Here is a 27,027-nt window from a genome sequence, read left to right as displayed (position 1 = left end):
GTGTGTGGGCGGTGGGTGAGTGAGCAGGCGGTGGAGTGGATCATCTTCTCGTAAATATACAATCTTTGGTCAACACGGTGTATTTCGGGTAGGCTCAGCGCCCTGTCAATCAACATGCAGGAAGCCCGCCAAATGAGTCAGACTCAGAAGACTGCTACAGCAGGTAAGCTAGGCTAGCTAGTGGATTTGACCAGTTACATTAGTCCAGTGCCATTCATCCCCAGACAGACAGAATGTACCCTCAGCTTGTTTCTATATAAATATATTGGCTGAGTTGTTGTGTTTCTTCACTGAGACAGACTCAAATGAAGAGATTTCCCCAGACGAAGCTTTCCTTTGGGAACAGACTGAAGACAAGCCCCAGAGAAAAAGACCAAGGTGGTGGTGATGATGAGAGAAGGACCAGGTACTACACACTGTTCCCACCCAGCACAGAACCATTATTATATCACTGTGCTGTTAAATACAGAGACTTACTATTTATTGTATAATGCATTTTGCTTATGTTGATGCACAATTTGAGACACATTTCTATAATTCAAATATAAAATGATGCCAACGCTAACACAAAGATGAAATAAAGAAGGTGTATATTGTTTTACTTAATAATCTTTGGCACACTTGGCGGGAGAGACAAGAAGGGAGACACAAAGAAAAGGACAGGCAGTGAATACAGAGGATGCACACAGAAATGAACTGAAAGAATGAAGGCACAGACGGGATATAAGAAGAAGGAGAAAATTGTCGAGAAAGACCAAAGGAGGTGGAAAAGAGAGGGAGAGGAATACTGGAGGAGATGAGGCTGGGACAGAGGTGGCAGGAGGAGAGGACAGAATGATGAAAGGAGTGCTGATACCAGTCAAAGACACAGAGAAGTACTGGCTTCTTAAAAATAAGTGGTTCAAACATAACCACTATTCCCCTCAAACAAAAGTTTGTCAGGACTTGCAGTGATGCACGTGCATAGAAACAGAGCCCTGGGTTCGGAAGAAGTTCTGAGGCACTGGGATGCCCAGAACACATTTCCTCCTGGACAACTTTTCAGGGTCAAAGCCTTTCTTATGTTGCATAATCTCTGAAATATTACTTATGTAGGGCCATTCATGTGAAATGGAATATATGATTGTGTGCTGTCAACAATCAACATTCATGTAATTTCAGTGACTGGACCTGGTGACTGGCTGCCTTCTCTCCCCTCATCTATATCTGCCATCATCTATACTGCCCTCTCTATGGTAAGTCATTTATGCTACTGTCCACTGACATGGTTTTGAAGCTACTCTTGTCCAATAGTTGCTCTCCATACATCTTAAAATGTGCATATTTAGATCAGGGAAATCCCCCCCAAAATTCTGGGGATGCTCCTCTCTGTCTCCCCCGGAAATTGGACCTCAGTATTGCCTATATCCTGGCTATGGGCCTGGTTCAGGATCAGTGGTTTCAGTTTGTCCTATTAATATTTCATACCCCGACCTTCCTTGAATCTGATAGATAATGAATCATAAATGTCAGATACATATTAAAATATACAAACTATTTCTTTGAGGCGCCGCACAGTAAATGGATATCAGCAAATATATAAGACCGAAAAACAACAATAAAAAACTTGTAAGTCTGAATCATTTTCAGCAGCATTTCATGTCCTCAGTGTCGATGTGCACGTTCTCTGAGTTGGTGTATTGGAAGAGGGGGAAGGAAGTAGAAGAAAGAGTTGGTATAATGTTTAATCACTTTAGATAAGGTAATAATAATTCAATTAAATAATATCTAGGTATGAGTAGACTTCATTTACGTCTTCATGTGGGTCAGAATCATTCTGGCTCAAATACGCTGCTCTTCGTCAGTTGAGTGAAATGCCTTGTGTCATAGTTATCTTTGCTGTGACCATGTGGATCGGTGTTTGTTGGGTGTTTGTTGACAACAGCATTCCACTTAGATTCATGAAGTGTTCTCAGTGGGTTGCCGCTGATATCCGTTTATTCATCTGGTTTCATATAGTCTGTTGAATGTTCGAGCATCTTTTGCTGCACTGTTGTTGTTCTGTACATTTAACCAAAAATTCAACTAATATTAGACTCATGATTTAAAAGAAATCACAAATATAACATTACATATATAATATTTTTTCACTAAATGTAAGATCACATGTGATAAAATGTTTTTTCACTAATACAAAATTAAACATGATAAAATGTTTTTTTAGCTAATATAAGATTACATATTATAAAATATTTTTTCACTTTTATAAAATTACACACAATGTTTTTTTAACTAACATAAGCAGAGCCCAGTTAATATTAAATATTCAGATCCTGTGTCCATTACGACACTTCTAACTTCAAACAACAGGAGCGCTGTTTTCTGTTCAGTCTCTGGTTTTTCCCAAGTTCTACTAAACTCTGATCCGTTAAGCCGACTGCATTTCATCCATGTGACGGCAGGAATCCTGTGTATGTCCACATGCTCCTTTCCCTCCCTGCACCCCACTGCCAACCAGGCACAACAGTTTAGTCCCCCCATGACATCAACAGCCAGGGACAGCTGGAGAATGACCCATAATGCAGTTCAGCCTTGCCTTCAGTGTGGGAGGCTTCTCGTTTTTTTCCCTTCATTCTTTTTTTTTGCCCCAAAGCCTCCCCGCTCCTCGGTTCCACACCCACTCTGTCTCCAAACCTCCCAACTACACACAAGCTGGACTTATGTATACACATTCCCCACAAGTGAACGCTGACACATGACAAATCAAAGGTCTAATAAACAGCTTGTGCTGGATAATTCCAACCCCCCCCCCCCCCCACCGCCGCCGCCAAAGGATGAAAAATAAACAGATCCTCGTCAGCCAGGCCATTTGGTGGGTCTGTCTGTCGATGACTGGGTGGCCCAAGGCTGCTCGGTGTGAGGCCTGGGATGGAGCCACAACTGTTTCCCGTGAGCAGCCCAACCCCCAGAGCCTCTCCACAACTGGCTTGGTGGGTGGTATTCCCCTCCTGCTTCCTTTCTTCTCATCCACCAAAAACTCCAGCACTCTCGCCTCTCTGCCTCAAACCCTCCTCTCCCCTTCAGTGCTCTTTACTTCAGACTATCCACTACATCCATTCTCACAGCCTCACTGCTTTCCCAATGGCCTGCAGTGGATGGAATAGATTATGTTTCTAAACTTGTGTCTGCTGCATTAAAAACTGTTTCATGATTTGCTGACTGCATGTTTTTGTGCATGTGCGTCTGCTGATGGATGACACCAGCTGTCATCACATTGTTTAAATCCCTTAAAAGCTCCTCATATATGTACCTTCGTCCTGTACCTCGACTGTTAAATACTGTTGTGCAGGAGTTATCTTTAACTGGTTAAATTTACAGAAAACATTTTGATGGTTACAAACAACATGTGTAAGTCGCAGATTTTCTCCATTATTAACTCAAATGCTTTTAATCATGTTTTTTTAATTGAATGGAATCTCTTTGAAATCACAGAATGAAATCTACAAGTTACATTAAACAGACGTTTTTAAAATATAGCCGGTATTTTTATCTTTATAAAGAACCGTGATAACTTTATTGATTTCAAGAAAATGTTTTCAGAATTTTGTTAATAAAACAAATTCGTTTTATTTGATTGTAATAAGGTACAGTAAGTCCAATCACATAATCAAAATTCAATTCATCAGTTAAAATCAAATATTAGAAATGTGCATGCCATGTTTGTGTTCCTGTATAATATAATTTTTCTACAGTATAGCGGTAACTGCTACTTCAACTTTTTGTTTCATTCCTTGTGTTCATTGCAATTATTTGGAATCAATGCACCGTGGGAATAATCAGTTTGTTGGTTCAGCTTGAGAGAAAAACTCAAGGGTGGTTCTCTCCCTCACACACACTCTGTGCATCCCAGCGGACAAACAGCTCCGTTACTCATTTGTTTGCTTGTGCTACTAACAGTTTCATGTTTCACAGAAAAACACTAAAGCAGATTGGAAGTTTGCTGTTTTAAATCCAGATATTCACCGGTCACTGTTTTCCAGCAGCATTCTGATGCGCTTGTTTCTTTTAGTCTGGACAGTTGGTAATGATGGTGGTTGATTTGAGGAAGGAAGGGTCTTGAATCTGTTTAAGTGCCCCCCCATGTTTTTTTTCCATCTGTTCAAAAGCATACTCTCACAATGTAAAGAAAATTGGCAGAGGCCTTGGCTCTGTTCCCCTATACAGACTAAATAAACACACATGCATACAGTACGTGTGCTGAACACACGTACAAACCACCCAGGAAGGTTGACAGAGTCGCAGAGAGAGTTGTGATGAGAGGAACAAAGGAGACGAGAAGGGAGAAAAAAATACTTAATTATGTAATTCTTTGACAGGCGCAATATTTGATATCAATATATTAATAGCTTTATTATTGAGTTTTTCAAAATGGGATCATATTCATTATTATTGTGAGCCAGTATTGATCATTTGTGCTGAAGGAGTTACTCAAATGTAAACTCAACAGCCACTACTCACAGCAATGCTGGAATATGAACCAGTAAGATGCAAAGGGACCATTGTGGTGAGAATATTTATGAAAAGACAATACTAGTTTTTTATCAAGTTAATTTGGAAGACTAGTTGAGAATAAAACCTATTTCTTACTGATATTTGTTGTTTCTGTTGCACTTCACTATATGACCAGCAGAGAGCAGTATGGCTACAAATAGAAACAGCCAGTTTGGAGTTAGAGATGGAGCACTGATAGGACAACTTGACACATGAGTCAATATGAAAATGAAACGTTTCTCTTCAAATAGATTTCTTTCTAAAGTGTCAATCAACTGAAGCTGTGGTTTGATTTATTTATTGTTTTATAACTGAATTATGTGTGGACCCAGCACAGATCCAACAGGGATTTAAAAACGGCTCCAGCCAAGGAGCCAAACTGAGCAAATGCTGAGCGAGCCTGGAACATTCCCTCATTAATGCATATTAGTATTCTTGGCATGTGGAGATCCACTGAAACATGCCAGTGACCCATTTCGGTTCTGCCACACAGACTAGGCTTACTCTTTAAGCACATCAATTTCAAGTAGCGAAATAGTTCAGCAAGAAGTTTGTCCAACTCTGAAGCCGAGCCACATCGTGTAGCAACAGCCACCTGAGGTTGCCCAGCTGGCAAGTCGTATCTTTTTCTTCAACTGTAATTCTGTTTATTTATTTGGCCTCCGCAGTAAAGAGTGGTCTGAGGAGTACACACAGCTGCAGTTATACTACGGGAACAGCCTGTCGGTCCACAGGCAACATATATCAGTAGTACCACATCACTCCACTGATAACAATCAATCAATACTGTTTCTTTCCAATAGATAAACAATTTATTAGATTAAAAGAATCATTCCAGCAAATACAGAGAACCAGGGGTACTCACGTGCATTTTTCATGAATCTGTACTTTACATAAGTAGATTTATTCTACTATCACTACTACTATCTACTATTTTTATTCAACTGCATCTATCTGCAAATATCTGTAGCTTATAGTCCTACTACATTTTTACAAAGCATTGCTCAGCCATAATGATGCAATAGACTATTGCATTAGGGAATAGATTACACTTTACTGAGTACTTTTACTTTTAATATTTTAAAGGTTAAGTGTGTAACATTTAGGTGAAAGGATCTATTGACAGAAATTAAACATAAAATAATCCTAGTGATGTTCCTACTAGTGTGTTTCATCTCAATTGTACGAATTGTTGTTTTTTTTTTTACCCTAGAAGGTTCTTTTATATTTAAATACCTTATATTACCATTAGGAGTGGGTCCTTTCTACGGAGGCCGCCTTGTTTTTTACACTGGCTTAAACTGGACAAACTAATAATGACAACTAAAGGCTACCGCAGGTTCTCTTTCATGTTTGGAAGTGGAGGGTATTCAGCTGCAACATGCAACTTTACCACTAGGTGTCACTTAATTCTGCATACTGAACTGAACATATTTTAACGTGAGCACTAACTTTCTTTTACTCAAGTAGAATTTAGTTAATCCGGTACTTTTATACAATTATTTGTACCTTTGCTTAAGCAAAATGTAGAGAAATAAAGAGAACACTGATTTACATGTCACATATCAGCCAAACATTAAAGTGCACATCCAGTGAGTTAGAAATTCAATTCAACAAAAGTGAATAGATCCATTCTGCCTGAAACCTCATCTGCATTTTGAAGAACATTACGTTTATTTAAAGAAAATCACTGTCATCTTAAACATCACAGTGTAGTGTGGTCATTCTGAGAGTGCAGAGGAGACTGAACTGTGACACATTTTTAGCCCACAGCTGTGTGTGTGTGCCTGTTTGACTATTTGTGTTTTTACATGTATTGAACTTTCTTATTTGGGGGTCTGTAAATATCCATATGACCTTGTGTGGTCGAGCACATTTTTCGGCGAGACCTCACTACTGAGGCTCCATCCCCCGATCACTACTGCACAGATTCTGGCTCCAAATGCACGAGATGGCAGCGTTCGTAGCCTGGTTGTTTTGGCTTTATTTCTGGATAGTGGAAGGAAGTGGAGACGCTTCGTTCATCTTTACATACCATCTATGGTATCAGCACATGAGTACCAGCATGCAATTTGCATCATTGCTTTACACCCACAGCCACACACACGTGTGCCCCTCCGTTTCTCTATTTAGTCACTAACTAGTCCACACGGCCAGTGTCACTCACAATTTCCTTGTTGGCCCTCATTAGTTTTCCACTTTATATTTTATGGTATCATGCTACAGAGAGCAGAGGAGAAAAACATTAAGAAAGCACAAAAAGGTTTTAAACTTAATTTAAGCCAAGAGTTTGGTGACAAAATTAAATACATCTGAAACAAAGTTTAACCCGTAACCCACCGCGATCTGAGCTCATAAATTCTATTCTTGAATTCAATCAGTTTCTCTCTGAACCATAAAGATTGAGATACAACAGGCCCTCGTATGGCCTCTTTAAGGGAACACCAAGTGAAACCACAAACCATTAATGGCGCAGAAATGTGTCAGTGTGCTTTTGAAATTAATCCTTTAAACCCACCAGTGTTTCTTTCTTTCTTTTTTTCCTTTTTTACAGGACTCACCAGAGAAGTCATATGTTTGCTTGCATAGTGCAGGGTACAACATGTGGACCCAGAGATCTCAAAGAAAAACTACACCTACACACTCAGTTTTACAGCCTATACCCCAAAACCACATCAATTGGAAGCATTGCAAAAAAAAAAATCTCTCTTAAGTTATTTTGTCTGTAATTATGGATTATTAAATATAATTTATTATGTTATAGGACAAAGATTTTATTTTTAGAATTAAGAAATGAGACCACACATCAGGATAATATTCTTAAGGTTGTGGAATTAAAACTTAGGGTTGCCTAAGGCTGTAAACCCGTGTCTCACTTATCTGAAGTTGTCTTGGTGTTACCCTAACAGCTAATTTAATTTGTATATTGTCTGGTAAAAATAATGACATTTAGCAGTAAAGCTGCTTATTCCAATAAATTTGCAAAATACGGCTGTAGAGCAAGAGCTTGGTTATACATTCTGGGCAGCTGTAAAAACATGGCAGTGCAACATGGCAGACTCCATGTAGAAGGACCCACTCTATGGTAACAAACATGTATCATCAAGATGCCTCCACCATCATAAACAAGAATTTGGAAGCAGTTTTTTTTTTTTTTTTTACCTCACAGTGACAAAGTCATTTTAGTGTAATATGTAGTACATTTATTGATATGCAGTATATTTGTATTGCTTTTGTGAAACGGCGATATCACACACTGGAAACACTGCACACAAGCTCTCGCCCAAAGGCACACGAGAGGTGTGCTTCCACATCGCTATTTCTGCTAGCATCGCTACTTCCAGTAGCAGACTTTCAGGCTAAAAACACAGTGTAAATTATGCGTTTTGAGTGAAATTTGGGCACGTGGATGACACCACAGGTGCAGTATGGAGGCATTGTATGTTTTTGTCAGTTGTTTTTTTACGTTTGAAGACTTGGTCCCCAGTTACTTCAATTGTATTGAATTCGGCTGAAACTCCAAAAGTGTTTTGTGGACTCAAACACTTCACCCACCCATCTATCGGAATAGTGGTGAGTAGACAAAAGTAGTGAATTTTCATTTTTGGGTGAACTTTAACTCTCACAACACTACTTTTTAGTGTTTGTTTTATTGTTAACGCTCCTCAAATGTGCTAATGCCATTGTTTGCGCTTTCCATTGCATGGACGATGATTTGGTCGACCCCGAGACAAAGAATATTGAAAAACCACACTCATGGATGGTGTCAATTAGAGTTTATCCTCTGGTTTGCCTAACGTGCTGTACAGTGAGGCTTTGGCTTATTGCTCCCCAGCCTTCCCCAGTCCTCCTCCTCCTCCACCGCATGAAATGGCCGTCTGTGCCAGCCTAGTGCTGAACCTTCATTAGCTTTTACTACCCCACTTGGATGTGTTTAGCTTTGCTCTCTGTCTCTCACTCTCTGTGTGCATGTGTGTCTCACCCTCTGTAAGTGTCTGTGTCAGCGTAGGCTTAATTGCCAACCCCAGCCCTCCCTCTGGAGCACCCCTCAATGCCATGCCACCATATCATTACACTGTGGCTGCAATTTAAACTTCAGTCACACGCACACACACACACACACACACACACACACACACACACACACACACACACACACACACACACACACACACACACACACCCCAGCATACACTGGCCGGCACACAAATTGCAAAGAGGAGACCGTGGGGTACTGTGGAGCGGCTTTTGCCCATTTATTCTCTGATAAATTGGAGTTTCCAAAAATCTAAACACACGTGAAGAGAATGATGTGGAGAAAAAGAGAGCGAGAGGGAGAAAGGTCGGAAAAACACAACAAAAAGAAAAATGCAATATGACAGAGCAGCGCAGCACAATACATCACTGCTGATCCACAACTACGTCTGGTGTTCAAACTGTTATTGTTTGAACTAAACAAACCACTTATAAACACAAGGCCTCTGCCTTACGAGGCTCATATTTAGGCCCTTCTGTAAACAGAGAAGCACAGAATGAATCAATTAAAAGGGCATTACGCTGGTTCCTGTTTATTAAAAACATGTTTACACTACACGGGCCCTCCCGCCTGTCTGCATGATTGCCTAGAACTTCGTTTTCCTCCTCCTCCTCCTGCCACCTCCATAAGCCCGGTCAAGGCCAAGGCATATCAAACACACACACACACACACAAACACACATATGGCATTGATTAAAGCCACATTTGTTACGAGTGTTTTCGGAAAATATTGATCTCGTTCTTCCTCTGTTTCTGCGAGACATGATTAGACAAAATCAGTCGGAGCAACAATTTGTAGCGGGCAATCAGTGCAGCAACACATAAATACACAGAGCAGGACAGGGAGTAGTGAAGTAGTTTGTAGATTGGTAAAAAGAAGATTTGAAGTAGAGATTTTGTGCTTTGTTATTTGGGATAGATTGAGTGATGACAAAGCCATGAGCTGACAAGAAAGGTCAATAAAAATAGTATGCACAAAGTCATTAGCCTCGATTTTAACATTAATCTTTATTATTTAGTTGAGTATGTCTAGATTTAAATCAGCCCATGAATATATCTATTTACACTATTTAAAACACAATACTGCATCATAAACAGGTTTCAAAGTGGTCATGTGAACAATTGTCTTAAAGCTAGGGTTGGAAATCCTGGAAATGCTAGCAGGAGCAGACTGCAACCGATTCATGGTCATTCAGTCCAAATGAAATGATTAGTTGTTTTTATTACAGTCCAGTGAGGACCACAGACACAGGCATGTGATATTGAGAGGATTTCAGAACCTTTAAATCCACAGCTTTGAACGGCACCTTATCCTTAACTAAACAGAATGGGATCACCTGAGTCACCTCTTTCCATTGTTTGCTGCTTTTATTGTATGTTCTCAGCTGTTTCATAGTATCAGAAGTATTAGTATTCATGATGGGTAACTTGATTTATGTTTTGTCAAGTATTGATAAGTTGAGCTCTACTTTTTCATGTAATGACAATATGCCGTAGGTATAAGACGGGTGTTGGCTACTTACATTTTAACTTACATTTTAATACAAAGCACATTAGATTTAAATATGCAATATAAAAAACTTACACTTTCTTTTTTAATTTCATTTGAGGTATTAAATCATCTTCTTCAAGTTTTTAAATCATATAAGTGCTGTGAAACTAGGAAATCTGATCACGTGGTGTTTTTGAGAGTTAATTCAAATTCCAGTAATGGTTTGAGTGTAAAACCAACCTCTGGATTATTGTGGGATTAATTTCAAATTCCAACAAGCACTCCTGAGCACATATCTCCGTTCATGAGTCATGCTGCTTCTCAAAAGACACACACAGTATACTTTACTTTACAAAAATCTCTGTCATCGTATTGCAGCTGTAAGAGAGCATTACTCTGCTGAGACAGCGTTAATGTGGATGTGCAGGGAAACAATCCCCACTCCCCAGATTTGTGTGGTATGTCACCCTGAAGTCTGCTTTCTCACTGGCTTTACAACTAATTCCCCCATTCTTCTCCTCTCTGCTGTGCTTAGTGCAAAGGTACAAACACATACACCACCCCCTGCTTCACACACACACACATGCATGCCAGTGCATGCTTTTGCACACACGCAAGCACACACACACACACACACACACACACACTTTACTAATCAGCCCTATTGAATTCCAGCGACAATGGGCGCTCATCCTTGGGCCACCCAAGCAGTGCACACAGTCTTACACGCGCACACGCAGACATACACACACACACACACACACACACACACACACACACACACACACACACACACACACACACACACACAAACACACACACACACACACACACACACACACATGCACACACATGCACACACATGCACACACTAACACCAGCATCACCAGATCACGAGTTCAGTCTTTTGTTCCCTCATTGTGTTTTCTTTTCCTCCATTGATCTTACCTACACACACAGGTCAGAAGTTGGCACTGGCAGATCTGGTTATCTGGACTATCAGCTGCTATGTGGGCACACACACACACACACACACACACAAATACACACATGGTTACAGCCACTGGTCTTAAATCAATGTGTAGCAGCTCATGTAGGAGATTAAAACGTGTAAATGTATGCTGTCTATTATTCCACAATGCTAGGATATATCATTGCTCTTGTCTGTACATGACATTATTTTTTTATTATTTTCACTGGTTTCGTAATTGACAAGAGAAATACGTTTGAGGATCCTTCCTTGAACGTTAAAACACAGTCAAACAGAAAAAGCAACTCCTCTCTACCCATGGTGTCTGTTTTTCAAAATAAAAATCAAGAAAAATTAATCAAAATCATAAACTAAATCACCACTCATATTTTGTGACTGCAGTGAAAATAGTGGTGGTGTTTACAGTGTCCTTTAATAACCCTTAAGATCACTTCTCTCTGACATGAGAAATTAATTTCATAGATTTATTCCATATTGTATTTTATTTGCTCCGACTGATTCTGTTTAATCATCTCTCGCAGAAACAGAGGAACAACGAAATCAATATTTACCAAAAATGCTATTCGACATAACAAATGTGTTTGTAATCTATGCAGTGTTTGTGTGCAAGTGTGTGTCTGTGTGTGTTTGATATACCTTGGTTGTCACCGGGCTTATTGAGCTTATTTCCCCCCCAATCCTGGAGATGGAGGTCAGAGGTCAGGATTAGACAGCCTGTGCCCTCACATTTAAATGTGATTATTTCTTTCTGGCTCACTTAGAAGGAAATAAATGTGTTCTCATTTTACTAAATTAAAATGTCTTTGTATAACAACAAACAGCATTTGAGTTGTAAAGATGTGGTACAGTGGTTTGGTGACTAGCAACACACATCTCAGTAAAGCTGTTTTTTTCAGTGAATACTTTTTCCTGGCTTTCTTACATAACATGCTCCTTATGAAAATACTACTTTGCTCCATGCTGTGAATATTCAGCTGCACAGTTGTTTACCTGATTTCCACTGAAATGCATGCTGGGATCAGCTCCAGTCCTTCCATGACCCATAGCTGGACAGCATGTTCTCATTTTCTGTCACTGAGTTGTAACATTGAATACATGTGCTCCTAGGATGACATGCACTCTGGCGGCAAATTTCATTCATCTAACTTTAAAACAATATAGAGCCAGCGTTTTTTACTGCTTTTGTGTGTGTGTACATGTGTGTGCGTGCATGTGTATGTGAGGCTTGGTTTAGAGTTGGACTAGCATGACAGTAACTTCAAAAGGCAGAGGTATCAGATTCAGACATTGACTGTGTCCCTTGAGCTGACAAACGAGGAGCTGTTGTGTGGAAAGCGGAGGAATTTACAGCATCTACCTTTCATCTACACAGGTGGGCCTGTGTGTGTGTGTGTGTGTGTGTGTGTGTGTGTGTGTGTGTGTGTGTGTGTGTGTGTGTGTGTGTGTGTGTGTGTGTGTGTGTGTGTGTGTGTGTGTGTGTGTGTGTGTGCGTGCCACAGGCAGAAATTTAGACAGACAAGTCACAACAATGATCCGGAGAGCCAGTGATCCCAGGCACTTTCCAGGTGGTTCACTGCTCCACTTCAGTGCTTCTAAGGTTTGAGTCATTGTTCATGAAGTGGAAACGTTTTAAACAGCCTCATACAGTAGGAAAAGACACACAGCAGAATGTACGTGGTTATTAAATACACGTTCTAACAAACAGATGTTGACATAAAGTTTGTTAGGCAACTGGTATACATGACACTGACTATATAAACCCAAATCTGCCCTCACTACATCTGTATTCTGATCATTTAAAAATAGATCACCATCTTAGATCAACTGATTGTCTTTTATATTGCACTTTGTAGCTTTGTTAAGAAAAGTGGGGCATTAATAAAGCTTGTTGTTATTCCTTTCAATGAGATACATAAACAAGGATAAAGAATACAATGCAACACGTTTTCTATCTTAATTATTTATCATGAATCTGTGCCAAGCGGTCCTCAGTTTCTAATGTAACACAAAAAACAGGGTAAATTGCTTTTTTGGGTGTTAAACATACTGTGAGTTTTTCGTGTTATCTTACAATTATTGTGTGTACAGTCTCCTGATATAAAGTTAATTCACAAACATTAAAATTAGCTATTTCTGGAGACATGAGAACAGTGATAGCAGGCTGAAATGTTAATATGGAATCAATAAAATCCAATCTTGAGCATCTAAACTGATTTGTTTCAATGAGCTTAAAACTAAATTCAAACCTTTGGTTGACCCCTCAACAATGCAACATGGTAATGGAGTAGGCCTACAGTATTTACGGATTGATTTTACCAGCAAACATAGTCAGGTTTAGGACACCTGCATTTGTGATAACAGTATTGACCCTTTTCTCTTTGCAGAGTTAAAGACAAACACACCACAAAAGACCAGCAACAACCCTTTTGAACACTTTTTTTTTCATTCAATTTATTTTGTTAGTTAAATTTCTATAGCAGGTGAGGGAACATAACGGTCACGCAAGGGTTTTCTTGAGCATAGTTTTCAGAAGTCACAGTGTTTTAGACATGGACAAGAACATAAAAAAAATGACAATGAAAGGAAGGGCCGAGAGAAAACTTAGAAACAAGGTGTAACAGTGACACATTCCTACACACCTTCTCCTTCATGGTCCTCCAACCCTTCGCTCCACAAAAATAACAGAAAAAACAAAAGGCCTCTGCTCTAAAGTGTTGTCAACCCCTCCCTCCCATAATCTCCCCCAAATCAAAAAAAATGCAAACAAAACAACAAAAACAAACTCGTCAACAAATAGATATATTTATATATAATATATATTTACTCTTTAAAAATATAACTTCAGTCTAGATACTAACATCTGTACAAACTACAAAAATAAATTTTTAATATAAATAATTTATATGGCATGACATTAACAATTTTTTGTTGTTGAAATAAACTACAAACTAATGCAGGAGCTCCCCCCCTCCCCCCCACTGTCTGACAACACCTCCCGTCTGGTCGAAGTGAGAATGGTGCTTCGCCCGTTTCTGAACAGTAGCCACTGAACTCTTCTTCCGTATTTACAAAAGAAAGCTGCCACTTAAAAAAAATGACATGAAAGAAAAAAAAAATGATTGGCAAAGTTTTTCCCTGCAATTTAACCTGGCAGTGATGAGACCAATACTGAACAAACAATGACAGAAACTTAAATTAAAAGATAAATCCTAAGAACAAAAAGAAAGAAAGAGTGTGGCACATGTGAGGTTTGTATGAATAAGCAGAGGGAGACATTAGAAAGTGAGTTGGAGAAGGCGGAAGCATTATAATTAAAGAATGAACCTATTTACACAATGCAATAATTGCACTGGGTCGCAACAGCATGAACGCATTACAACCCTGAAAGCAGCCAGCAAAGAAAAAAAAAATAGGCAGAAAACAAATAAAATCACTCCCTTTGCATTGGATTTTTATAATTCCCTTTCGAAATAAAACGAGGAGGCGAGCAACATGTTTGTCTCAAAGTGACAAATGTGAACTTCGACCGCTGTGGAGCTTACAAAATCTGCAGTAGAAAAAACAAGTATAATCTTATCATAGCTCCTTCAAGTAGTTTAAAACTGCGGAAACTGAGGACATTGCCAGACTCAACATTAAAAATGATACATGAATTAGAAGTGACCCTGCCAGCGTGTGTAGACAGAATGATCACATTAAAAAATGTTCCCATACATGGACACATGATGTGATAACTGACAATCATCAATCTACTCTGTGACTGGACAAAACAAATGACATTCACACGAAAGCGGGAACATAATACTGAGCTGGACGTTGCGATATAACAAGGACAGGGAGATTTTACTAAAGGCACGGTGGTTACTGCTGCTTAGGAAACAGTGTAATTCTCTGCTTTTATTACACTGCAATAAGAATATCTATATTTAAAATACAAGAGAGTGTGTCAGACGCAGTGAGGGAGAGGGAGACAAGGGGGGGATACTGCATTTTTTAAGGCAAATCACTTACAATTATTGTGTAGCAGCAAAAAAAAACAAACATCACAATACAAATAGAAATAAAACACTGACCATGTATGTTCAATAGCCTAATATCTTAATAACATCTCACTCTCTGTGGACACTTTTTACATATAGCACATTTCTTATTCTATACACTATGGAGGGAGGGGGGAAATCAACTGCCCCCCCCAACCCCCCCAAAAATAATCTTTTACATCTGATCTTTTACACAAGAGTATACCCAAGTTATACAGTACTCCTTTAAATAGCTCTTTTTTAGTATTAAAATATATACTCATAGATTTATATAATTCTTAAAACAAGTCATTTGTTTCTTAATATGTCCTTGAAATAAATCTTTTTTTGTTGTTGTTTGAAGTCTATGTACAGTTGAGAGTTGGAGACGCAGTGTGGCGCCACGTGGGGGTCAAGGTGCTCCGGGGAGGCAGCCAGAGGCTTGAAGAAGCAGAAGGCACAGTGTGTATGAGAGTCTAGCAATCTTTGGCTGCCTGGATCCTCAACCCACCTGCGGCAGACAAACACAGGAGAGAGAAAAGAGTTAGAGAAAAGAAGGCTCCCGTCAAAAGGCTTCATGTAGCCTATTTCTTAGGATCACAAGGATGAGCTGAGGTTGACTCACCTTGTGTCTTGCAAAGCTTTGTCTGTGTTTCTTCCAAGTCCTGGATCTCTATAGAGTTTCTCTTATATGAAGAAAAGTTTGTTTTGTCACCACAAGTCCTTTTAGCAGCCTCGAAACAGTCTGTCTCGCTGTCAGTGTCAAAACCTTCATGCATGTAGCCTTGATACGCTGCCCCCGGCAAGTTCGGATGCACAGCCACCGTCACAGAGGCTGTGGCTGTAACCATAGTGACGGGACCCCCAGTCGAGCCTTGTTGTGACGGCAGGATGGAGGTGCTATTGTTATAGCTTGGCCCTTTAGTTCTGTTTGGCTGAGGCCCTCTGCCGTTCTGAGGCCTGGGCCCACTTTGACAAGTCCTCCCAGGGAAGTAAGCTCTGTCGCTGGGTAAATGTTGGCCAGGCTGAGCCTGGAGCCTCTGAGGGCCCGGCTGCTGCTCCCGCTTGTTTCTGTCCCAGCACGTAACCTGGGAGCTGAGAGGTGACTGTGCATTGTATGAAGATTCGTTTAATGGTTCTATCCTCCCACCAGCACCTGTTGCATTTTCTTTAAACGGCTTCACCACCTGCAAAAAAATTTTTCATCATTTACTCTGAGAAAAACACATTAATATATAGATCACTTTATCACACGGGGGGTTTCCTATCTTATCTGCGTGGTTGTGCAGCATACCGTGAGCTTGGGGAAGCTGGGGTTCTTGCTGGCTTCCAGTAGAATGTGAGACGTAGGAGGCACAACGTTGGCATGCGATTCTATGTATGCGCTCTGGTCACAGTACTTATAATCCTCCTCCCCTATCCCTGACGTGGTGGTCATCTCAGAGTAATACTCGGAGTCCGACGACTCCGAAAACGCTTGCTGGCGGGATGACCGCGGGTTGTGGTGACCTGTGTAGTACCCGTGGTGGGCCATGGGTGGCGGGAGCGGGGGCTCAGGGGAGGGTGTGGGTAACCGGCTGGCGTTGTCGACTGGAGTCACTTCAGCTGGTGGCCCCATCATGGAAAGGAGGACAGGCAGGAGAACTAGGCCGTTCAGCATGCCCAACACTGTCAGGATGACCAACACGGCAAAGAAGTACCTGAAACAGAGAGAGATGAGGGACGTTAGAGCCGATGTCAGATTAAACTAGATGGTAGCATCTTATAAAATCTCATTTCAAGAAGGTGAGGTACAGTAAGATAGCTTTGAGCTACTAGCAGTTGCTAATTCTGAAGCAGGCAATAGGCTAATGCATTCCAAAGGGCATATGCATGTGCACCATGCCACCATCCATATATTCTTATTTCTAATCTTATCTTTTATGGATTGTCAGGAACATGTATGGCACTTTGACACAAAGTGGGAAACATTTGATATTTGACATATCTTTAATTTGTGCATTGTTGTGCAATTTGTCTTTTAATGTTTCACATATACAAGAACACAAATGTGTGCTCTATTCCAAACACAGACATAGTTGGCACATGAGGAAGGGAAGTAGCTCAGGGGAAGAAGTCAGGGAAAGCCCAGTATTTGTGTATCAAAGGCAGGAGGGGGGGTTCAAATCTGATTCCCTGCTCAGTCCAACTAAAACATGCTTTGATGCCTCTACTGCTGCTACAAGACATTCTCTCACTCTCTTTTTCACTCACACTCTATGCATACAAGTTTTTTTGTGTCTGTGTGTCTGTGTGTGTGTGCGTGCATCTCAGCGGAGCTCTGAGGAGGCCAGTGGTGGAGGCAGGCCACAAGAAAGAGCTCCCCAAGAAAATTAGAGAGGACTCCACTTAAAGACTAACAGAAAGCAGAGAAAGAGAGAGACACAGAGATGCTAACCACCAGCCAGACTTAAAGAGGTAAAAAGAAAGAGGGAGGGGAAAAAAAGTGATTGATGGAATGAAAAGGGAAAAAAAGAAGCAAACAAGGACGGGGATAATAGCTGCAGAGTGTTCTGGAAACACGCTTCTCTCCTCTGAATGGACTACTAGTATAGTTTTAACTTAGACGCTCTGTAGAAAAAAGTTGATGGCTTGCATGTTGGGCGTGATTTCACAAACCATATTCACACCAACCACTCTCTTTGACATGTTTTCCCTTTTCCTCATTAACTGCTGTTCATTTTTTCCCCCTTCCTTCATCAGAACCACGGGCATATCCTCCAGTTTTGACAAAACACTTCAGGGAGACATTTTTAAATTTCTTTCTGTCTGCCCGCCTTTAAACCACAAACAGATACTGAATTGATGCACGTAATCAAATGAAAGCATGTTCTCGAGCACTGAAATCACGACCAGGTCATCTTTCTCCGAGTCCTTATAAATACACTTCATCGTCTTTAAAAAAAAACGAGAGCAGAGTGAGACAGAAAGATGGAGAGTGAGACTTTGGTGGGACCTCCAACAGCGTCTCACTGTTAGGAATTCTGTTGTTTATATAAACAGTAATCTTTTCCATTCGTTTTCAGGGCCTGGGGAGTTGTGTGTGTGTGAAAGAGAGCATAAGTGTGTGTGCATTTTTCCTTGTGTGTGTGGGTGTGTGTGCGCATATGTGGCCCGCATGTGTGTGCATGCATGCTACAGAGTGTGTGTGTGAGAGCGGACTCTGAGCAGAGCTGAATTAGGCTTGCTGTTTATTCAGTGCATTACAAGGCCAGGAGATGTTTACAGCAGTATATTTATGCTACTCCCTAGCTAGCCAGCTCTGGCTTGCCCCATTCAACCGTTCACAGCTACAGCTACAACTAAACAAGACCTCCAACAGAGATACTAGACCCTTCTGTCTCCCCCTCACCCCATCCTCTGAAAATGACCTTTTGTATGGAAGAAAAGCAGAAAAACAAGCAGCGGAAAATGCTCCATATGACTCCCTTAATTCTAATCCATCTTCCAATCAGTTCTCAATTTTTATCTTTTCAATCCACCACTGTGGAGGATCCATTCATCTAACATCCAGCTACCCACCCACCAGGACCTCATATCCTTGCAAAGAAAGCCACCCTCAGAGTACTTCTCCTCCTCTCACTGCCTCTAGTCTCTGTTTCTGCAGAGAAATTGTGCTTTTTATGTCACGGAAGCCTGCTGCAGTCTGTGAGCTCAAGGTTGTGGTTTCGGTTTTGGGCCGAGACCACGTTCGGCTGAAAAACATCGAGCTATTCGTCTTTTTTCCACTCTGACCATGAAACAGTGGTAGAAAACACACACCCACACACATATACATATACATATACACACATTTTAAACTTGCACGCCCGCGTGCACACACGCATAGTGGGGAGCGAAGTCTGTTGGTGGCCTACACACAACTGACTGGCTGACCAGTTCAAATTTAGCTCCACATTTTATTATGGCACCTAACACATGGAGGGAGAGAATGCCAAACGGATGATAGGAATTTTTACAGATTCCCTTGTGTGTGTTTGAGGGAGTGAATCAGGGAGAATGAGAGAGAGAGAGACACCACCCAGTGGGTAGCAGAACACTTCCATGTTTACGAGCAGCTGCTACACACCCTTGATGTTTTCCCCATTTGTTGTGCTCTGAGGCTGGGGAGATGGTAGTGTGTGTGCCCAGAGTGACAGAACCAGGTGCATATTTTGTGTGTGTGTGTGTCTGTGTGTGTGTGTGCGCGCGCGCATAAATAGGGGTATAACATTTCCACCTGCAAGCACCCCTGACCCCCCACAAGGCTTCTTCCCGTCTCCAAGACAGGCTAGACAACTGGCTCCACACACACACAGGTGTGCACACACACTCGAAGTGTAAAACTAAAACACTGCTTCTTGTTAAGCTAACATATGGGACTGAGGGGGGTGTAGACACCACTGCTGCCAAAGTGAGCACTGTCACTTTCACACACACAGCACAAAGTCTGCACATGTCAAATGCACACATACACACAGAGCTACATGTACGCACAAACATACATAAACACAAAGCATCTCACCTCATGATGAAGTCAAACTCTGACCCTGCCAGCATGAGAACGCCGAGCAGCGTAGAGATAGCTCCATCGACCACCGGGGCAAACATGTGCTCCAGAGCCACCTCCGAGCGCTTGTTTCTGTTGCCAATTGCTGTCAGGAAGCCCTGGGGCGGAGAAAGAGGGGGGGATGAGTTGGAAATCTTGCCGATTACACAAAAGTTGTGCTTGTGACGAAGCTTGGCACACTTCAGAATTCCTGCCTTCGGTTTTGTTGGGGATTGCTACACTACACTACAAGACTACACTGTTCTCAAGAGCTGCCAGCGTGAACCAGGAAGCCAAAAGTTTCCTAGTAAATCTTTAATCACACTTATTTCACCTTAATCACTTTCCATTTCAGGCATGAAGCTATAGGAGTCTGTGCTTTGCACTTTAAAATTACTCATATGTTTGCGCAAATTTGCGTTTATGAAATTGTTATGCTAAATCCCAGCATAGAGAGAAATAACATTCAATCAATAATTAAATAATAATATCACAAGTTAAATGTTATTCTTCCCTGCTGTATGCAAATCCATACAGATTAAGATGAATTCTATTGTGATCACATGTTAGTGCACAGTAGCTATATTAAAGTCAAACCAGAAACTTCAGGTTTCAAGTAAAGTGGGTCCTTCTAATTGTTAATCCATGCGTATGTGCTTATTCACCAGTGCAATGTGAACAGTGAACTCCACTCCAATGCCCACAGAGGCGATCAGGATGACCACAGGGATGGCGCTGAGCTTGATGCCAATCAGACCCATGATGCCGAACAGCTCCACCGTCATCATGGCCAAGATAAACACCTGAGAAGAAGAGACGGAAAGGAAGTGAGGCAATGTCCAAGACTTGAGATACTGTGATGGGCAATGAGGAAACAAGCAAGTAAGTGATAAAACCTAAATAAAAGCATGTACAGTTTGTCTTTTGCAGATTTTTCCCCACACAATATTTGACCATGTGCTCAGGAGCTCAACCACATGGCCTTAAATTACCCACCTTTGGGCAACTATCTGTTTTTCATATGATAGCAGTCTGCAAAGCTTATTTTATTGTTTCTGACATTTTAATGCCACATCAGTATTTCAGTTTGTCTTAGCAGTAAATGGGTGATGTTACTGTAAACCACGATACAAACAAGTCCTCAAAACCAAGGAGGAAAAACAGTTCCCGGCCAACAGGAGCTTTGATCCCAGCGGGGCTATGAGCCGGGGCACGGTTAAATTGGAAATGATAAAAGCCGTTTTACTGCTCGACCACATACGGGCTGGGTGAAACCTTTACTGGCAGGCTGATGCTTGGTAACCATACATGCGTGTCGCTGTGTCTTGAGGAGACTGGGTAGAGTTGCTGTCTCAATCAGTGCCGCTGAGGGACCGCTACTTAAATTAAACACATTCCAACTGAAACGGGCACTGTTGTTGTGCTACACTACGACACCCCCACTGGCCAGGGATATGTGGATTTGTGTATGTGTGCGAGTCTGGGGGGCCCTTTAGGATCACCAGTCCCACCAGCCTGTGTGTGAAATGCTTTCCAAACACTGCACACTCAGATCATCGCTCTCTTTTTTTCACACACACACATGCACAAATCCACATATCCCTGATGGATGGGTTGAGCAGGCCAAGGTCGCAACTGGGAAGATCTGTCCTGTCCCCAAGCCTCTCCCTCTCCCTCTGACAAAAGCTGTGAGGGAGTTGGAAGTGGAGGCTTCAGGAGGGCAAAGCCTTTCTTGCTCCTTTGCATTTCCTTTTCTAAGGCCGGCCCAACTTACATTAGAATGACAAAGGTCCCTGTGTGTGTGTGCGTGCGTAGTGGCCCTCCACAGAGAAAAAGGGGCCCCCTAGACAGCATTATTGAGCTGTGCTGAGAAGGGTGAGAAGAAAGTGAGAGGAAGAGGAGCGGGAGGAAGGGGGTAATGATGTTGTTGACGTAGGATGAGAGGGACAAGGTGAGACAGAAATAGGCCAGAATGGAAAATAGTGGGAAGGATGAGGAAGAGTAGGACGTGATGAATAGATTGTTGGCTTACAATGATGCCGGCAGTCCAGGGGTTGAGCAGGAGGATCGCACAGACCAGGAAGGTGCAGGCTAGAACCACACTGATCGCCAGCAGGAACCAGTGTCTGAGGCCAATGTACTGCTCCCAGAACAAGAAGGGGTATCCGTTAGGGTAGTTGAACACTCCCTTGCGGCTGAACTCGTCACAGATGGCCCGCACGCTCTCTATGGCCTCCACAAAGTCACTGGCCTGTCGAAGGCCGTTAAGGTAGAAGGGGAACTGGGCAAACTCAAGGGGCTCTGCAGCTGGAACTGAAGGAGAGAAGGACATTTGAGATCATGTTCATACTACAAGTGATTCAGGCATCTTTTATAAAGATAAGACACTTACTGCGCAGATTCTCCCCTGTAGTGTCATACTTGTCGTGAATCCACTCTCTGGGATGGGGGTAGAAGTTGGCCTGGGAGGCAGCGTAGCCGAGAGGATCGTTACTGACCCAAACGGTCAGGTAAATGTAAAACACCTCTGGGGGGATCAGACCCTCAGCGTCTACCAGCCGACGAGAAACCAGCTAGAGAGAAATGATCGAGTATTTGTCAAACTGAATGGTTAAAAACAGCTGATAATATAATTATGTACAATGCCACACACTTTGTGTCCTGGAAAGGACATGTGAATCTAGTTTTAAGGTTTTTTTTGTCTTTGAAGCTCTAGGACATACCTGGCTGTAGTTAAAAGGCTCCTTCTTGGAGCCAGTCTGGATGAGGAGTTTGTACGCCAGAGCTCCGTCCTCCGTGCCATTGCGATAGCTGTCAGCAGTAATCCTGCCTGCCTGCCAATCATCATCAAAAGACGTCTGTAGACCTATGTGTGAGGTAGAACAAAAGGATTAATTATAGGTGTCATTTAAAAATATTATGATTTCTATTATCATAAAACTATGAGAGCGTCTGTGAGGGAAGTGATGTTGACAATATAGAATATCAAGTTTCTTTTCCATCTCTTTTTCCTCAGCTTGCTCTGATCAACCTGTTAGCTATTACTTCCTCCTCACTGGGCCTCTGACAAGTCTGAGCCTGAGGACACACACACACACACACACACACACACACACACACACACACACATATGCAAAGATAACCTACGACCCTAACCCGTCTACTGCACCACCCCTGAGCCCAGGTGTACGGGGGTACACAGCCTGACTGAACTCTGAACTTTCACTCACCCTCTGCACACACACACACAGAAACACACACACACACTCAATCACTCCTGTCCTTATTAAAAAAGCACACCTGAAAAAACCTCAACCAGATTCTGATATCATTTTCAAAAACCCTCAGGAGAGAGAGTTATAACATGAGTCATTCAAAAAAATAACATTACTCAGCTTGAATTCTTACCTCTGAGCCAGTCCTGGAAGTAGTGCAGCCACATGCGGGGCAGTTTGCTGTCGCTGTCTCTGACCACGTATCTAACAGAGTTAAAAGCATTGTGCAGCTGGATCAGCAACCGCTGCGACCGAGCATAGTCAAATCCATCCATGGTGACCAGGTACATGTTGTAGAAGGAGAAGTACTTAAACTGGGCATCAATGAAATCATACTCCTTGGTGTCGCGTGGCACAATGTCGGTCAGGTAGAGCCCGTCGTGCACCATGGTTGTCCCGTACAAACTGAGGCCCAGGAGGCCCAGGAAGAGGACCACCACAATTGCTTTGCTTTTCGGATTGAGAAGCAGAGGGGCGTATTTCTCCTTGGCAAAGCTGGACAGGTTCCAGTGTAGGAAAGGGAGTGGGACGCACTTTTTTCCCGATTTGGAGTCTTTCACCTGGGCGAGGAGGTCCCGGGTGGAGCTGGAGGTAGGGTTGAAGAGCTGAGAGCCGTAGGGGTCAGGCACTGAGGTGGTGGTGGGGGAAGGTGTTATAGCTAGAAGAAGGAAAAGCAAACAGTGTTATTAGTGTTTTGGCAAAAAATTTATTTTTCAAAAAATAAGCTTCATGTAACTTTATTTACCTGAAGCCTGGGAGGTGGGGCAGAGGATGATGGAAGGTGGGCTGGTGGAGATCTGTGAGGTAGGCGGTAGGATTGTAACTATGTGCTGTCCTGCTGCGTCACACTGAGTGAACGCCTGCACTGTGGTTGTGATCTGGGTGCTGGTCGTGATCGTGGACCCCGCAGCGTACTGGTGCGTGTGCGTCGTTGCCGTCGTGGGCGTGTGCGGCTGCTCTCCGGCATCCGACAGCTCGTGCGGGGAGAGGTGGATGACGCGGTTGGAGCAGGGGCTGTACAGGCAGCAGAGGACGTCCAAACGCTTGTCCTCGCGTCGGTGGAGGTCCAAGCTCAGGATGGCGGGGAAGATGAGCAGCACCATGGCGAAGTTAAACACAACCACGATGGCCGCCTAGGGAGAGAAATACAGAGAGAAAAACAAAGTGAGAATAAATGGAGAACAGTATGTGAAATTACTGGCACCTTAATTCAGCTGGGGAGAGTCAGGGCTGCTGTTTTTTTAAGCCCAGAAAGTAAAGAAAAGACTCTAAATCACCAGACAGGAATACTAAACAAGCCAGGAGGGGAGAGGGAGAGGGAGAGAGAGAACAAAAGAATAGAGTGCCAGAAAGAAAGAACTACGAGAAAGAATGAACGAAAGAAGCAGGAAGAGGAGGGAGGGTTATATATACATATATATATATATATATGTATATATGTATATATATATATATATTTTGCAAGTCTGAGCAAAACCATCGCCCTTCACCAACACCTCCCCATTCACTCCAGCCCCTTAAGCTGACATCGTAACTGGTTGTGGTTTCCAGTGTGTATGTCTACGTGTGCGTATTTGTGTGTGCTTGTGTACTTTCAGACCACCCACAGCTAGTCACAGATCAGAGCAAACTGCCTTGAAGGGGCCAGTGATATACTGATCCAGTCCTCCCTCTCCCTCTCACTCTTGTTCTGCCTCTGTCTCTTCATCACTCTTTTTGCTCTGATTATTCCACATTACACAAATATACACACACAGACACACACAGAGTCACACCCAAAAAAGTTGGCCCCGTAGTTGCAGCAGCAATAAAATTGGGGAACAAAGTCTTTCCTTACTTTGAATAAATGTCACCTCTCTTAAATTATCTTTCATTTTCAAAGGAGCCCCCGGCCTCTCGATGTGTGATTGTGTAAATTTGTTTATATCTGTGCAGGTGTGTGTGCCAAACATACCTGCAAGGAGAAAGCTCGCAAAGCAGGGATGGGTACAAGGGCAGCCATGAAGAACGCAATCATGTTGTTGATGGAAGTCAGAGCCACGCTGGTGCCGGTGCGACGTAAACAGTCGCCTGTCCGCTCCTGAAAAGAAAAAAAAAAAGGTGAGAGGGGAGGAGAGGACAGGAGAGGAGGGAGAGGACAGGAGAGGAGAGGAGACTCTTTGGGTTACCTTGAATGGGATGTTAGTTCCACTTTCTGTAAAGGAGTGAGCCAACAGAAACATGTCATCTACACCGATGCCTAGTGCCAGGAAGGGAAGCACCTAGGAAGAAAAACAAAAGGGTGAGAATGTAGTGTGTGGCATCAAAATCTGAAATCGCGAAGAAGGACAAAAATGTGAGAGAACAAAGTGAAGATGTGTTCTGGTGTACCTGTGTGGTGGCTGCATTGAAGGAAAGGCCAAGCAGAGAGCAGAGACCCAGCCCCGCGGCCACTGACAGGGCCACCAGCAGTACCCCGGCCAGCCCCACGGCCCCCTGGGACTTAGCACAGTCCCACCTTAGCATGGTCACGCAGGCGTAGGCAAGCTGGAGAGAAGACATCCACATTAGGTTAGAGTGTAATTGTAAATATCTTTAATTTAACTCAATTTAAATCGGATAATATGCTCACCATGAGCAGGTATCCTCCAGCCACCCTGATGACGCTGACATCAGAGAAGGATTTCATGATGTCGTTGAGGGTGGTGGTGGAGAAAGCGTGGATGGACTGGCTGGAGTTAGGTGGGATGCTCTGATGGACGACCTGGGGGGGATACAAATTTCTTGCATTAAAAATGCACTGGAATCTGTATTTTGAACCACATTACTTGCTGGTGAGAATTAGCTGCGTTCACATGAAGATACACAACATCGTCCACAACCCACCACCAAGCCTCTCCAATAACCCCAAACAGAAAAAAGGCCCCCCTTTGAAATGTGCATGTGTGTGAAAATGAGTATGAAGGTGTGTGTGTGTGTTTTTTCGTGGGCTAGCATGTGTGTGAGTGTGTGACAACTGAGGAGTAATGAGCACAGATGCCAGAGGTTGAGAGTTCAAAGGTGAAAGAGATGGATAGCATGGCTCGGCAGGCTGCGGCATTCTCCACTCACTCGGTGCCGCGAGAGGACCAACTGCTCTCCTGCAGCAATTTACCGCAATTTGAGTTTCATCGCTGCCCACTCACTCTCTTTTTTTAACATGGCGGAAAAAGGGACGGCGTCTCTTTCAGTTTAAGTTTTGGTTTGTTTCCACTTCCTCCATTCCATGTCCCTCACCTACCTCCCCCCCGCGCCCCTCCTTACCCTCACCATGGTGGGTGTCAGCTATCACAGCAACAGCTTGTTCCTATAACTAGGGCTCTGACAGAGAGGGATGATTGACCTACCCCCCGCACACACACACGTATGCACATACCTACTACCCTGTGATTTGCTTTACAAGGGAGCTGAAGACTGATGTAATTCAGACACTGCAGAAAGAATGAATGTGTGTGTGTGTGTGTGTGTGCGCGCCAAAGCAAAACAAGCCTGCATTGGGACAAGGAAATACCTCCTCATTTTCTCATCCTCTTCCTATTACTTTGTGTGCATTTGAATGTAAATAAAATGTGCCTGCGTGTGTCCGCACCTCCACAAACTTCCTCTGCCAGGACTCGAGGATGGCGGTGGCCTTCTCTTCGTTCCAGTTGATGTCGTGGATCTCGTAATCATCTTTAAAGTGCTCGTACAGCTGCTTCGGACTCATCAACAGGAACATGGTCTGGAGGGCCTCCGCACTGCAAAACACCCAAAAAACTTGAAATCAGGGCACATCAAGAGACATCAGAATTGTGAAACATCTATTGCATCATCCATCTCGCAATAAGCGTATTTAAACCATCCTGTTTGACTGAATGCTCATAGTCTCCCTAAACCTCGCTCTAGCTGGAGTGCACCCCTGTGAGGATGGCAAAAGGCAGGTGCCGTTTCTTCTAGGATTTGTCTGCCTGCCTGTCTGCCAATGTAAACAGCCAAAAGCAGGTGTTATCTAGACTGTCTGTCTACCGATCTCCAGGCTGCGAGCCCAGATGTCCTCAGGTTTTCTTGGCACTGGCAAGGCGAGTGGAAAAAAAAAACATGAAAGAAATGATCATAAATC

At 42.7% G+C, this 27,027-nt stretch overlaps 1 protein-coding gene and 1 long non-coding RNA gene across 3 annotated transcripts in view; one reads left to right on the top strand and one right to left on the bottom strand.

Moving 5' to 3' along the window:
• The first annotated feature begins 117 nt into the window (after positions 1–117).
• LOC138405179 (uncharacterized) lies at positions 118–20,439 on the top strand. 2 transcript variants are annotated; one of them, XR_011238862.1, is made up of 4 exons: positions 118–163; positions 296–406; positions 1,162–1,235; positions 20,304–20,439. It is a non-coding gene; the product is annotated as an uncharacterized lncRNA (long non-coding RNA). The 2 variants fall into 2 exon arrangements; XR_011238861.1 differs by having other exon boundaries at positions 119–163; positions 300–406.
• ptch2 (patched 2) overlaps positions 15,379–27,027 on the bottom strand; it is a 25,792-nt gene continuing 14,143 nt past the window's right edge. Inside the window, exons 9-23 of the mRNA XM_069511852.1 lie at positions 26,518–26,665; positions 25,522–25,653; positions 25,281–25,436; positions 25,079–25,171; positions 24,865–24,990; positions 23,656–24,043; positions 23,044–23,568; positions 22,359–22,501; positions 22,028–22,208; positions 21,668–21,948; positions 20,301–20,438; positions 19,612–19,754; positions 16,363–16,768; positions 15,694–16,255; positions 15,379–15,579 (exon numbers count right to left, since the gene is read on the bottom strand). Of these exons, the coding sequence (XP_069367953.1) occupies positions 15,545–15,579; positions 15,694–16,255; positions 16,363–16,768; positions 19,612–19,754; positions 20,301–20,438; positions 21,668–21,948; positions 22,028–22,208; positions 22,359–22,501; positions 23,044–23,568; positions 23,656–24,043; positions 24,865–24,990; positions 25,079–25,171; positions 25,281–25,436; positions 25,522–25,653; positions 26,518–26,665 (3,457 nt within the window). The 3' untranslated portion in view covers positions 15,379–15,544. The remainder of the gene's footprint in view (positions 15,580–15,693; positions 16,256–16,362; positions 16,769–19,611; positions 19,755–20,300; positions 20,439–21,667; positions 21,949–22,027; positions 22,209–22,358; positions 22,502–23,043; positions 23,569–23,655; positions 24,044–24,864; positions 24,991–25,078; positions 25,172–25,280; positions 25,437–25,521; positions 25,654–26,517; positions 26,666–27,027) is intronic.

This window comes from Paralichthys olivaceus, chromosome 16 (genome assembly GCF_024713975.1).
Source record: "Paralichthys olivaceus isolate ysfri-2021 chromosome 16, ASM2471397v2, whole genome shotgun sequence".
In the NCBI taxonomy this organism is placed as follows: Eukaryota; Metazoa; Chordata; class Actinopteri; order Pleuronectiformes; family Paralichthyidae; genus Paralichthys; species Paralichthys olivaceus.
This window is presented reverse-complemented; position numbering and strand designations above follow the sequence as displayed.